General features: G+C 38.5%; 3 protein-coding genes across 19 annotated transcripts in view; 2 read left to right on the forward strand and 1 right to left on the reverse strand.

The window, feature by feature from the left end:
• The first annotated feature begins 244 nt into the window (after positions 1-244).
• On the forward strand, positions 245-2,963 carry LOC124220245 (vacuolar protein sorting-associated protein 26C). 5 transcript variants are annotated; one of them, XR_006883542.2, is made up of 8 exons: positions 245-835; positions 932-1,026; positions 1,136-1,279; positions 1,338-1,733; positions 1,805-1,901; positions 2,000-2,125; positions 2,199-2,344; positions 2,740-2,963. XR_006883542.2 is itself a non-coding variant. In XM_069136042.1 (8 exons), the coding sequence occupies exons 2-7, from the start codon at positions 970-972 to the stop codon at positions 2,279-2,281; spliced, it is 903 nt and encodes a 300-aa protein (XP_068992143.1). In that variant the 5' UTR covers positions 245-835; positions 932-969; the 3' UTR covers positions 2,282-2,303; positions 2,740-2,963. The 5 variants fall into 5 exon arrangements, 4 of the variants coding, with proteins under 4 accessions (XP_068992143.1, XP_068992144.1, XP_068992142.1 ...); XM_069136042.1 differs by having other exon boundaries at positions 2,199-2,303; XM_069136043.1 differs by having other exon boundaries at positions 245-839; positions 2,199-2,963.
• LOC124220243 (Poly(ADP-ribose) polymerase 16) lies at positions 1,939-5,162 on the reverse strand. Of its 3 annotated transcripts, none has more exons than XM_046628844.2 (7): positions 4,765-5,129; positions 4,280-4,701; positions 4,029-4,184; positions 3,631-3,840; positions 3,389-3,554; positions 3,175-3,307; positions 1,939-2,964 (listed from the first exon to the last, which is right to left on the reverse strand). In XM_046628844.2, exons 2-7 carry the CDS (start codon positions 4,604-4,606, stop codon positions 2,805-2,807), a joined length of 1,152 nt encoding a protein of 383 aa, XP_046484800.1. In that variant the 5' UTR covers positions 4,607-4,701; positions 4,765-5,129; the 3' UTR covers positions 1,939-2,804. The 3 variants fall into 3 exon arrangements, with proteins under 3 accessions (XP_046484800.1, XP_046484801.1, XP_046484803.1); XM_046628845.2 differs by having other exon boundaries at positions 5,067-5,103; XM_046628847.2 differs by lacking the exon at positions 3,175-3,307 and having other exon boundaries at positions 4,280-5,162.
• An 856-nt stretch (positions 5,163-6,018) lies between these two features.
• Mef2 (myocyte enhancer factor 2) overlaps positions 6,019-13,949 on the forward strand; it is a 56,807-nt gene continuing 48,876 nt past the window's right edge. For 2 of the 11 annotated variants that reach the window (XM_069136039.1, XM_069136038.1), the window contains exon 1: positions 6,023-7,048. The gene's annotated coding sequence lies outside the window, so the exon portion shown is untranslated. Of the gene's footprint in view, positions 7,049-10,775; positions 10,990-13,949 lie in introns of those variants that run through there. The other 9 variants (XM_046628830.2, XM_069136032.1, XM_046628833.2 and 6 more) reach the window with 9 other exon arrangements.

Genomic DNA, 13,949 nt, shown 5'->3' on the forward strand with positions numbered 1-13,949 from the left:
CACACGATTGGTCCGCTGCCCGGAACAGGGTGAATAGTAAAAGAACCACCGAGTCAGGTTAACGCTTAAACAGATGTTTTTATTTTTCGTTATACATCAGGCAGGGGATGATGCAGTACATGAAAATAAACAATATCTTTATGATAATATTGGCTGTTGCAGAGTTTCCGTTTTCCGTTTTCGATTTAAGCTTTGCATTGTTTTTACAACGATGCATTGGATAGACGATTACATTTTGAGAAACGCTATCTCTGTCAATAACCTCGCAAGCATAGAGATACATAAAACTCGCAAGGGGAAATATTCCCTCTAACCTGAGCCACATCTGAGCTAAGGCGATGCTACGCTACGTTTTGACCGGCTGAAATTATTCTGTACTACTTGATGTGAAGTCGATTTTCTATAAAATTTAATGAACAAATGTTATAGAACGTCGAGGCACTCCGTAAATCGTAGGAAAACGAATAATTCATTGAAATATCACTTCTACTTTGCGCAAAGATATCGCGGTTAGTGCTTTCGTACGAGAGAATTAGTTTTCCAAATCGATTCGTCGGAAAATTACGACATTACGATTGGAAAACTAAATAATTGTTGGTATTTTTGACTAGTGGGAATTTTTCATCACAATTTTGATTAAGGTGTCTATCTCAGTGGTGTTACGAATCACAGAGAAAAGAAATAAATTTCCACATAGAACGAGAGTTTATTTAATATTTTCGTTTTTTATTTGACAAACCATAGTTACAATTGCCAACAATTTCGAATTCTACGATGATGATAGAAGAGTGTAGTTTCGCTTTTATGAAGCAAAGTTCTTTATTTTTTACTAGTTGTAAGTACGTGCATACATTACGAATGGGCCGAATACTTTGATCTAAACAGCTGCCAAACAGTTGTCAAAATATTAATTCATATGTATTTTATACAGGTCCAATTGACGCGTGATAGATACTTTGTCACCTAACAATGGCAATAAATTTGGATATCAAGCTCAAGAGAGCCAACAAAATATATCACGAAGGGGTTAGTCGATAATTAATTGACAAATTTTTAGGTTATGCTCTAATTTGCAGTACACCATGCAAAAGCCTACATTCATTATCTTCTCTCTCTTTCTCGTGACACCCTGTAGGAAATTGTGTCGGGAATAATACTGCTCAAATGCAACTCTGATGTTAAGCACGATGGCATTTTCCTCACTATGGAAGGTTCGGTGAACCTTCAGTTGAGCTCAAAAAATGTTGGAATATTCGAGGCGTTTTATAACTCTGTCAAGGTTAGTATTTCGTTTTCTTCATTTATCTTCTTTTTACATTGTTTTTTGTACTTTACAGCCGATCCAGCTGGTGCAGTATACGCTGGACGTAGCCCCAGCAGGTAAAATACCAAGTGGCAAAACTGAGATTCCTTTTGAGTTGCCGCTGAAGCCAAGAGGCAACAAACCTCTGTACGAAACTTACCATGGGGTATTCGTCAGCATTCAGTATTTGGTTCGCTGCGATATCAAGCGAAGCTTCCTGGCAAAAGATGTTAGCAAGTCTTTGGAATTTATCATGGAAGATAAGCCGGTGAATTTACAGTTGCAAAAAGCTCACTCTAAAATAGTATTTTACAAAATAACACCAGAGTCGCTTCAGAACATCAGAGAAAGAACTGGCGTACCAAAATTCCTGATATCTGGAAGACTTGACTCTGTCTGCTGTAAATTAACTCAGCCCTTAACCGGAGAGGTAAATACAGAGCTTCCTGCATCAAGTAAAACACAATTTTATGTGTTCTTTTCTTTTGTTTTTAAAATCAGGTGATTATTGAACACTGCGAAGTACCCATAAAGTCGATTGAGCTTCAGTTGGTGAGAGTGGAAACATGCGGATGTGCGGAAGGATATTCTAGAGATGGTAATGAAATAAGAATTGTTCAGGTAGCCTCTAACGGTTCTATTGAAAATGTTTATTCCATAAATTAATTTTTGTTATTCGTCTTGTTATTGCTACAGCTACGGAGATACAAAATATACAAATAGGAGAAGGTAACGTTTGCACTGGGCTAGCGATACCAGTTTACATGATATTCCCACGGCTGTTTACCTGCCCGACATTGAATACAAGTAATTTCAAAGTTGGTAAGTGTACAGGGTATTTTAAATAATCGTGTTGAGACACGAATCATACTTAATTTAATTTATATTCTTGCAGAGTTCGAAGTAAACCTAATAGTCGTATTTGAGGACGACTATTTGGTCACAGAAAACTTTCCAATCACTCTAACAAGGCACTAAACGTGCGTCACCAACTATCACAGTATGAATCTGATGATTTTCATCTATAATTATTATATCAATGTAAATAATTAAAAAACTGCTCAAATAATACTTTAAAAAATCATATTTTCGCATAACTACCGTTGATCAATTCGCTTTGAATGATGCGTGTGACTCTGTGAGTATTCATAGTGCTGCTGAAAGTTGCTTATAATCATGACTAATATCAAAGTAGTGTAAACGTCACAAAGCAAAATTTCGCTTCTAGTTTTCTTGAAAAGTTTGTAGATATGACAGTCTTCGATTGCCTTTGGTATCTACAGACCCTCAGATTGATTTTGAACCATTCAAGGCCAACATATAATCTGCTACTACCTGTTTAACATGGGAAGCAGACACCATCGGTGGCCTTGATTTGTCAATCTAAGGGTCTGTATATATAAATGTATGTGAAACAAATTGAATTTCGTATTAAGGACAGTCTGGATGATAAACCCTGGAAATCGTTAAAGTACGGTGTGATAAATCTCAACCCAGTCGACTACTGGAATCCAACTTTTTGGATAAACAGCCTGCAATACTTTTCAACGTACTTATTGTGGGTCAGTCCGACAGATGCCAACAGAACCACATAGCCAAGAACAAAAGTGAGCAGCTTGTGCCTTCTGAACCAGGCAACCAACCCTCGTCCTTCCTTGTGCCTGAAAGCAATGAAGAGTGATTAAAAAATATCTGATTTATCTCTGAGAAACTGCTTGGATTTTTGTTGTTGATCATGCACGAAACGCAATGACAAGTATCAGAATGTTGCTAAGACGACAAAATGGATTGGATGAAAAGCCAAAGTCAGATTTTTATTCGCGCGCTAGACCGCAAAGGAAGTTGACGTTTTTTTCATCAGTCCCATTTACCTTGAAGAAGAAAACTCTTGGCTGTAAACCAGCAGATATCTGATACGAACTAAATCGCTATTTACAACGAGGTAGTACTTGTTTGGAACTTTGCCACTCATTGCATCGATTACAGTGTTTCTTGCTGTATCCTCTAAATAAGAAAGAAAAAGTTAGGACTGAAACTATCGTGTTTATAAATAAGATGCCCTGAATTACACAAATTATTCTTCACCTGAATCCCCTCTTTTCACGTCAGGGTGATTGATTAGCTCACACAACGCGATGCAGCTCAATTGACTGCCGTGCATGCTGCCGCCCCATCCGTATCCAACAGGACTGTAAGGCAAGCTGACACCCAGTTCGCTAGAGAAGTAGATGCCTGTGCCGTAGAGAGATCTCTGGATAGTATAACAAAAGCAGCAAAATAAACATCGACAATGATGCAAGTGCTTGAAGCAGAACAACTATGCCAACCTTGCACATGTTCTGCTGTAAGCCGTGGTGGATTATTGAGTGGAAATTCTCAAGTCGACTGCCGTGGTAAGCGTAGAGGGTCGTGTGTCCTTGTGAAGCTGTTCTCCACCTCTCCTCAAACAGGGACTGCTTGGTGCTCGCAACTTGGAATATCAAATTAGGAGGTGCTACTGCCATTTCGGATGGAACACGCTTCAGCACAGAGTCATACTGCAACATCATTGTCGGCGAAGTGAGGCATAAAAATTTGAAAATGCTAGATTTTTTGCAAATTTGCTTTTGATTCGTGTATCTAATTTCAGGTCTTTTATTTTTAGAAAAAGCCGTCTTTAGAAATAAATATGTTCAACAATCTCACAGCATATTGGTGGAATGAAATACTACAAGTTGGAACTCACGCATTCTTTGTTTACGCTCTTGATCTGCGGGTCTCTAAGCCTAACGAGAACCCAGTACAGCAAATTGACCGCAGCTGAGTTGTTCTCGTAAACATCAGGCTCGTCTAATTGACGAATGATTATGGAGAGTGGAGGTATGGTTTGGATGGCTTCCCTCTGCGAAAGACGAAGCAGTTTAAGTAGCGTCAGAAATTAGAACAGACGGTTGAGCATGGGAAAACAAAAAGCACTCTGCCAGAGGCGAGACGTACCAGAGCCTCGATGTCTTTGCATTCGTTCCTAACGTACATCGGGGGATAAGGTCTGAGGCATGAGTCATATCTGTAGCTGTGAGAGGCAGCGACGAAGAGAGACCACTTTATATCAGCAGCGACAAGATCTCGCTCCAAAATTGTTTTCAACAAGAGTACTTTCTTCTTGGGGCATTCTTCTATCGTGAGCGATCCGAGGGGCGGAGGAATAGTCTGAGGGTCGAACCCAAGGCGGCTGGTCGAGCTGCAACAGTCCTCCTCGGGGTCGAATTTCACCTTTGCCTTGAACTCGGCATCGCCGCTCGTCGCGTTCGTCAAATTCGCCATTTCGCAAGAGGACAACGAAAGAATGTTCCCAGCTCACACCGAGCCCTGAATTGTCATCGCATTTGAGGTGGATAAAAGAAAAATAGCGATACCACCTGAAAAATTTATCCTGGTGAACCGACACCCTGGTATCCACCGATGAAAATAAGTATTCTAACCTCAAAGGGTCGACCGACAGCTGCACAAATTCGTCTCCGTCAGCTAACCTGCATCAGCAGAGGCTGTGGTGACCGACGTTTTCAGCACAGACTGTATTGTGGCTCCGCCGGTCAAATTTTTGAGATTACAATACCTGAGAAATATATCGCGGTGTAAGTTGTGTGATAAACGGTGCGTGCGTAACAAGGTTCTAAGGCAAATGTTGATGCGTGTAGTTTGTGGGGTATTTTTCTTATCAGTTTTGTTTGATTGTTTTCATTTGATTTTCCGTGTCAAAGAATTGGATTGTGATCTTGCTTACGTCTTCGTTCACGAGAAATTTATTTGGTAAAAAAATTTATTATGTATGTATGCCCAATTAATCTTTCACATATTTTCACCAGGGTGTTTTTTTTTTTTTTTTTCCACACAACGCCGGTATTATACACGCGACGATCACGCAACTTTTCGCATTTGTTTCTTATATCTCTCGGCCCTCTGTTAAATCGTTTGAAAAAAGACAATAACTGTAATTCGATAAATGTAATTAAATTGTATTAGATCGTGACAGTTAGCCTGCCTGTGTAATTTTGAGAAATGTTACGAGAAATATCTACCCATCGATTGTTCGTTAATTTGTATTACACATATATTCGGCATTAAGACGTTTCTTATTTTATAGACTTTCGATTTGGAAACCAGGTGGATTAATATTAAACTGACTTTAGGTATGTCGTTAGTTTCTTGCCCTTTTTTTCCCGTTGGAATTTAAAGAATAAAGACTAACTTCAGTGGCGATAGAAGAAACAAACAAGAGTATGTATATTACAGGAGATCAAAAGATCCCCTCTGTAATATAATTCTGATCGTTTGATGGTGGTGTTAAATAATGACAACGCCAAAGATAATATCGTATCGACAAAATTGAATAATCGTGCGTTCACGTACGAGTCGTTCGAAAAATCGGACGTTTTGAATTTCTGCCGCGCTAAGCGAGGCCTGCGCAATGGATACACATTTATCGACCGCACCGCAATTATCTCTAGAATACGGCAATCGGCCGCGCGCGAATAAATTCCCCCACATCAGCCTTACAAATTCCCCGAGAATAATGAATTTGTTCAAAAGTAACAAGGGGGTAAATAACCGGAATAAAAGAGTGTGATAACAGTGAGTTTTGTCGAGGTGATTCGCGAGGGATATTTACAAACGAAAATAGTGCAAATTGAGCGTGACCAGTCCGACAACAACGTGAGTATAATATTATTCGAAAAGTATGTTCGAAACATATGTCCAACGAAAATCCGCGTACGGATTTGTCGACGGCGGGTTGGCCGGACTGCGGCTCAATGTCATGCGTTCAAGGTAAACTATCGGTGACGTCAGTGGACGTCACTTAACAAGTGGGAGTGTATGGAAGTAGCCTCTGGGAACGGTTGGTTTTCGGGCGACGTTCCGTAGTCGGTCTCGAAGTTGAAGAAAAATCTGAACCGAGGTGACCGAGAGGCGGGCGAGTCGTTTCGCGGGACAGCTATGTAGACTAGGGGAAAACAATTTTCTGTGTTAGTTTACACGTGGTGGTACGTTATGAGCGCGTTATGTACGTGGAAAATCACCGAAAACAAATTGCGCATGCCCCGCGCCCGATGACGTCATGAAAATTGTGGTTTTGATCAAACTCCTAGCTCGTTGATCATGGTTGTTCTTTTTTTTTCTTCTAATTTCTTTATTTTTTTATTATATTTATTATTTTTTTGCTTCTCCGTATCTTAAATTACACACACACATTGTATATGTACATATAGGTATATATATATATATATATATATGGGTACGTACATAATATATAATACACATATTCGCAAGGTGTATATACAACGATATATCTATACGACGTACGTGTACACAGTGGAGACATAGGTATACACATAAACGCATACATACATATGCATTTATATATATATATATATATATATATACATGTGTATATATATACATATACGCGGTACATTTGTACACATAATATACACAGGTTTGAAAATATATTAAAAACAAATAAATAAATAAACACACTCACACGGTTCCAACATGTTGACGTACAAAGTGATATAAAATTAAGAGAAAATAATAATAATAACAATAATAATAATAAAAAAAAACCTGGTGTTAAGTTTTTGTTTTCTGTTTTTAACTATAAATATTATTATATACATGAAAGACAGATTAAAAGTCGAAAGGATAATATTGTGCACCTATACCAGAGGGGAACTTGCGACGGAGAGAATCGATTCTCGTTCAATATTCGTGAGTATTATTTATTATTGACCCCCATTTTATTCGCAAGATATGTACATGATACAGTATTACCTATGCCTTCGTATTATTATTATTATTATTATTTACATGCGCGTATATCATCGGCTCGTACACGGATACCGCATGTCCGGTTCTCCGTGTAATTTTTCTCAATACTCGTGCTACACCGTAGTAACAATCATTACAACACGCATGTGTTTGTCCGTGGACTTTTTCACGCAACGGCGTCGTCGGCTCTCGTACCGATCCGTCGTCGTCGTCGTCGTCGTCGTAGTAGACATGTCGTATCGTGTTGGAACGGCATGGCCTTCACACATACGTATGCATGACATTGAGTTTCCTTTTCGGTAGGTAGCGAAAATAATGATTCTCACCAGATACGAGAGGAGAGAGGAAAAGGAAAAATTTCAGATCGGCTATAAACACGTCGATTATTGGGTGGATGAGAAATACGGGAAAAAGGGGGGAAACTGGAATTGATGGAAGTTGAAGATAAATTGCTTCGATTATTGGTCAATAATCGATGGAGCGCTACAATTTCAATTACAGTTTTCACAAACAATATATCCCAAGTTACATGTTCACGACGGTGAATATTGTCGGATCGGAGTCGACTGAGCTGGTCGTAAATTTACCAAGTCAAACAACAAACCCAGCGGCAGAAGTTCTCTTATTTTCACACACGTTGATACATGCTAGCGACTGCGAGTTACATGTGTCGTATGCGCATAACAGAGTAACTTCGGACGATGTGTGTAGATCGATTGTTAACACCGCGCGCGACTTTGGTGCAAAAAAGTATCGTCGTCGCTTACCTCCCGTTTCTCACGTCGTTTCTCAATATTTGCTCCACATTTGTCTCAAAGAATTTCAATATCGTCGCCGTTACTCGCAGTCGAGCTTAGTAACTTTGCAACTATTATATAGTAGTTTTGTTGATTGAAGACTGATTGTATTTTGTTTTGTCATTATGACTGCGAGAGCGAATTTGTTCGTGTACTTGACTCCTCGACGGTGTTTACTTTGCCTCTTACCTCTGTTTGCCACCGTACTAAACATTGTTTACAATACATCGTATGATTTATCTCCCACGTAACTTCTTTTCCATAATTTTATGGCGTTTCTATATTCCTTTTTTTTTTACTTCCCACCCTTTCGTCGTTCTATCTCATAAAATAACAGCCCAACGTAACGAATTTATTCTCGGAGTGCATCTCGTTCTCAGAACTTTGTTCGATCTTACTTTCCCATCCTTCGCCAGTCGATACCAGTTACACATTTTTCATTCGTTACGTTTGTACTCTGGCGTCGATTCAGTTTGTAAAAGTTCTCTTCTATCATATTGCAAGAAATCTGGAGATAGGCGTTGAATCCGATTGAACCAATCGTCGAGTTCAGATTGTCGATACACCTTCAGAAGTCAATTTGTACTCAGCTGTAAGTCAGTTCCGATGTCTGAAACTTGGAAAAAAGTGTCAGTCTCTAGAATCTGAGTATTCATTTGGTCACATTAAGATTTTTTGCATCGAAAAGTGATTTTCTTTTCTGTCTTATCACGTTTCTCGAGTATTGCAAGTTACAATTGAATAACTAAATTCAATATTTCCAAGTTCAAGTTGAAGCGTAATTAATCGTTCGGCAAGCACAAGGTTTACGCGCTATGGTGATTCAGAGGTGACGATCTGAAAGGAGTTGAGAATATTTTTTTTACGATGAACGTGCAGATAGATGTTTATCAGTTAATTTATAACACGGTATTAAATTTGCGTTACCTGTTCGTTTGATCTGTAATCAAGATGTTAATTTTCTTCTCTTTTTGTTTCGTTTTTTTTTTTTTTTTTGCCTTTTTTTGTCATTGGTGTTACTGCCATTATTATAATTATTACAATTTTTATTATAATTATTATACGTTCTTTATTTATTTTTTTGTCTCGTTACTTTATTTATTTTAAACGAACGTGGCCGCCGTCGCCACCTAGAATCGAGCTTTCAAGGCTCTTTCGAAAGCTCCTCCACTCAAACATCCGTCGATAAAGAAGAACACTGTCTTCGATCACTTTACGAGATAAGTGCGAACATGTGCTCACGGGTAATTCGCGCTACAGTAAAACCGCGATTTTTTGATACGACGATTGTTTTTTTTTTTCATGTCACTTGTTCAAAAAAATTCTTGCGTATTTTTATTCTGGATTGTTTCTTGGTTTTTTTTTTTCTTTCCTCTCTTTCTGCATTCCAGGATCACAACAAAATTTCATTTTCCTTATTTCTTATTTAAAACGCTTTCAATGCTCTGTCTATTATCACGTAATTACATTTGACGTTTAATTGTATCTGTAAGGAAAACAACAAATACCAGATAGTTGTTTTAAGTTACTTTAGGCACATACCTTAAAATTCATATCCGTTCCTTGAGGGACAAATGCGATAACTTGGCGGAAACAAAACGTAGATTAAACATCTTATCTAGGTCCAACGGTTGAAAATTGTGAATAAAAAGCCGGAAATTATAGTAGGTTAACATTTTTCGATGAAATAAAAAATTGCAGTCTCACGACAAAGTTTAAAATTGGTATAGATTACGTGAAGTTTCTTGAGTACATTTTCAGTTATTCGTCAGTTGGAAAATTACATTTTTACAGTATGTATCGCTTCCTTTTTCGTTTCTCATACTCCTGCTTATCATAACGTATGGTTTTAATGCTGAAAAAAAAATCACTCAATATCCTCGATATAGATTTTTTTTAAACATCCATTTCAAGATTTCCAAAGAAGCAAAGACTTAAACAATTTTGTCGAATAATTTTTCGTCGCGCCTCATTTTAGCTTGGTGCATACGAATGATTTTTATAATCATTACTTTATCGATGAATGAAAATAATGATAATAATTTGACGACTTTCACATCGTCGAGCCGAATTCAAACGGACGATTATTATTTTTTCACGGTCTTCAAGTTTTTATACCGTACGATACGTAAGATTGAAAAAAGAAGGACACAACCCGTGATATGCACATACCTGCGTACGTGCGAAAAGAAAAGAAAGAAGCTGATTTATCGCCGTCCTCCCGTGTAACACATGTATCGGTATAGTGTATTCGATGCAAAGACGACACGTCGATGATAATACGTGATAAATACACGCGAACGCATTTCGGTTGATTGGTAAATCGGGGTGAGGAGGACACACTGGTTATATATGTGTTGCAAAATACTTGTACACACATGCTTTGTACAGGTATATGCGATCATGGTTCATAGCTGTTTGTGCACGTTACGTAATTGTTGTATGTTGTGTATTATGCACCGTACATCTTATATTCGTTCGTGCGAGGATGAAGGAAAAAATAAATAAATAAAAACTTCTTGACGTACGTTTATCAAATAATCGTGTGTCCATCGGCGCTAGGTGATCTTCTCTGACAAAAAACCTAGACCTTGCTGATCAAATACCGCGATACCGGGTTATAATACTTGTTCCGTAACAATGCAGCGGCAGTATCACCGACAGCAGTAGCATTGGCGTTCTATCTCTTCCGACAATCGAAGAAGATGAAGAAGAAGAAGAAGAAGAAGAAGAAGGAGAAGAAGAAGGAGAAGACGAAGAAGAAGAAGGAGGAGGAGGAGGATGAGGAGAGAGAGAGAGGAATAAAAAGAATACACACGCTATTCAAACCACGGGAAAACATGCGGCACAAAGCTCGGTCGGCAAGCAAGCCCGTGACCTAAAATTGATTTTTTTTTATTACCTTTCAACCGACAGCAGGTTAACTTCGTGTTCAACCCGATTGTACAGATTGCAATGTACGCCACTAGCCCGATGCTCTTATTTGCATATTCTTCTTCTTCTTCTTCTTCTGCTTTTATAACTCTGAAGGAATTTCGCCCCTACAACATACAATCGCAAGCAGACGATGAGGGACAAGTACAGGTATAACAATTTGGACTAAGGTTTCCGGCTGCGACCGTCGGGAAATGACAATTTTCAAATTTCTACGACTTGATCCTATCTAAACTTTTTCCAGTCTATTATCTTCTTGTTTACAACTGTAAAGGAGCTGTATTATCGCAAAAGTATATGCGTTTACGCTTCATTCATTACTTAGAATATCAGCAATCCATCCCTCGCGTTTCATCTCTGCCAGACTGTGCGCAACATGCAGAATGAGATAAGAGCCGTTCCTTTTTAAATGCAGTAGTAACGAAGAAGAGGCATGTATAAAAATGAACTGATTTATCAACTCCTTTAATTCCAGTTATACTCAAACATTTTAACTGTGACTAAATGATTAAATCTCGTGCAGATTCATAAGCTTCGATTTCTCTTCTCTGTAGGTTAATTTTAAACATACATATAAAATAATAATAATAATAATAATAATAATAGAATAATCAGTGAGATGTACAAATTCATTATTAGAACGAAAGGGAGGTATGTTTAACTGTACACAATAGTCAAAACTTTAAATAGACAATTCGTGAGTTTTTCACACTTTGTGAATACGAGTATCTATAGCAATGTTCGTTAATGCCTTTTTCTTCCGACTAACTTGTTTTCGGTCCAAAACAAAATGCGAGTTAAATTCTATAAGAATTATGCGACGATGACTGGCGATGTTACTGCGCGTAGGCTGCAACAAATAACAAGTGAATGTTGTAGAATAAAACTGGTATTTTATTTCGGACCGCAAAAAAGTTAGCCGGAAGGTTAAGGCCTTTATGCATTATTTTGCTGTACAGTAAAGTTTATTAATGGTTTCCCAGTGGACTCACTATTTTTTTTTTTTTTTTTCTGTAGAATCAAAACCGGACCGAGTTTCCTTTCTAATAAAATTTTATGCGGCAATGACTAACTATGCAAGTGACAGGAGCAAACAAACGACACCTTGATCATAGAAACACGAAATTTCAATAGAAAGAAAACTCGTTCAGTTTTTATACCGAAACAATAGTGAGTCACTGGGAACCAGTTAATGAACATTATTGAGGACAAATGGAATAATCGAAGAGACAATATTCTGACGACTGACGAATATTCTGATTCTGACACGCGAGAGGATCGAATTACCTCGCAACGAGGAATTCGGAGAATATGGAAAAGAAAGCTCGTTTCGCGCCGTTTATTCTCTTTTCGTCATTATTCCATTCCAAAAATGTTTCATAAAACATCCAAATATGGCGATTTTCGTCGTAGAGATAGTAAAATTTCGGTGAAGCAGGCGGGGTTTTTGTTGCGTAACAGATTCATCGTAAACCTGCACTCGGCAGGCGGCTTTCTCAGCCTCTTTTGTTGTCTTTCCCCGCCTGTCGATCTACGTAATAACAACCCGCAAGGTGCAAAACTTGTTCTTCATTCATACACAGGTCGAATGGCCTAATTGTTCAAAGTTTAAAAAGCTATTGTTCATGTCGGCTGTGCTGGCTTTGTTACGACTTTGAAGAGAGAGGGATAAAGGGAGAGGCAGAGAGAGAGAGAGAGAGAGAGAGAGAGAGACTAAGAGAGAATTAAACCGCCACCGCGTGGCACGTGGCGACAGGACCACGTGCCTCGGTTCATTCGTGCGTCACGCTCTTCCTCTCCCCCTTCTCTTCCTCCCTCGCTCCCTCTCACTCTCTCTCTCGCTCTCTCTCTCGCCGTCCAGCAGGGCATATCCCGTATCGATCATGGGTGGCCATGATCGTTACCATGGCAAGGTGGAAAACAACGTCTTATACCCCGCTACCGTTGCACCAGCTCGACCGAGGAGGAACGAGGATGAACGGCTCAAGAAGGCGAATAAGAAAAGGAAGAGGAAGAAGAAAATCAAAATTCGAATTAATATGGAGCAGCGCGGAAGATTGTTCGATCCCGATTACCTCTTCCCGTATCCGTACATCCTTGGATCGTTATACGCCGACTATATTTGTATTCCGCTTTACTCGCGATTTCCCAGTCAGATTAATAGAGTAAATTTTTACCCGCTTCGTCGAGTTGTAATGTTTTAAGAGGATGATGTGTGTAATCAGTTTTTACCGACTGCGTTGATTTTCAATTATCTTTATAAGATAATCAATGAAAATTTTCCAATCTACCCAGCATTTACGACGTGAAATTTATAATTCCCGTAACCGAATTACCATTCATCGCGCCGGAATACATTTTCTTACGATCTTATATATTGACACATTTTTCTTCGGCGTTACATCGTGTAGAATTTGTTGGAAAGTGCAGACTTCTTCACGTCAGTGATGCGTAGGCTTCGATAATAGTTGGTAAAAAAAAAAAAAAAAAAAAAAAAAAAAAAAAACAGCGACATTTTTACTCCGTCGGTAAAGAGTGACTGTAGAGAATCCTCTGAAAATTTTATTATTCCGCGTGGTGTATATTGAATGGAAAATTTTCATCTTCTCGGGTATTTTGATGACACGGAGAAAAACACAACGCACATATCTCTAACAAATCGCATTTATTTAATGATCAGAAAATTAATGAATCTGCCTCGAATATCATCACATACTATTGTCATTCTGTAAATTTTCGGTAATTGCACGGTAATTGAATGATCTTACGAAGTACATGTATATGTATAACATACCTTACAATGACGTAATTCATTATATACTAACTTCGACCTCATTTTTTGCAAGTTTACTTCTACTTTCTACTACATAGTTATACGTACATTTATAACACAAACTATCTTGCGTGTTCTTATTTATTTTCACTATGCATCACGGTGGTGAGCAGTTTTTTTTTTTGCCTCTTCTCGCGACAAGCAAAACGACATGCTGCTGCTCCACGCATGCATACATTTTCAAGCATTACACCTATACCCACACAACGACACGTACATACATACATGTGTCGTGATCCCTGATCTCAAGAGCTGCCTGCCACGAACCACAGGAAAC

This window comes from Neodiprion pinetum, chromosome 5, assembly GCF_021155775.2.
Source record: "Neodiprion pinetum isolate iyNeoPine1 chromosome 5, iyNeoPine1.2, whole genome shotgun sequence".
NCBI classification, from domain to species: Eukaryota; Metazoa; Arthropoda; class Insecta; order Hymenoptera; family Diprionidae; genus Neodiprion; species Neodiprion pinetum.

What these genes read in the sequence shown, in the direction of transcription:
- LOC124220245 (XM_069136043.1), top strand. Translation starts at nt 970, where the DNA reads ATGGCAATAAATTTGGATATCAAGCTCAAGAGAGCCAACAAAATATAT. An exon ending in CGTTTTATAACTCTGTCAAG is followed by an intron (nt 1,280 to 1,337) that starts GTTAGTATTTCG and finishes TGTACTTTACAG; the next exon opens with CCGATCCAGCTGGTGCAGTA. An exon ending in TACAAGTAATTTCAAAGTTG is followed by an intron (nt 2,126 to 2,198) that starts GTAAGTGTACAG and finishes ATATTCTTGCAG; the next exon opens with AGTTCGAAGTAAACCTAATA.
- LOC124220243 (XM_046628844.2), bottom strand. Translation starts at nt 4,606, where the DNA reads ATGGCGAATTTGACGAACGCGACGAGCGGCGATGCCGAGTTCAAGGCA. An exon ending in GCAAAGACATCGAGGCTCTG is followed by an intron (nt 4,185 to 4,279) that starts GTACGTCTCGCC and finishes CGTCTTTCGCAG; the next exon opens with AGGGAAGCCATCCAAACCAT. An exon ending in CGTGAAAAGAGGGGATTCAG is followed by an intron (nt 3,308 to 3,388) that starts GTGAAGAATAAT and finishes TTTCTTATTTAG; the next exon opens with AGGATACAGCAAGAAACACT.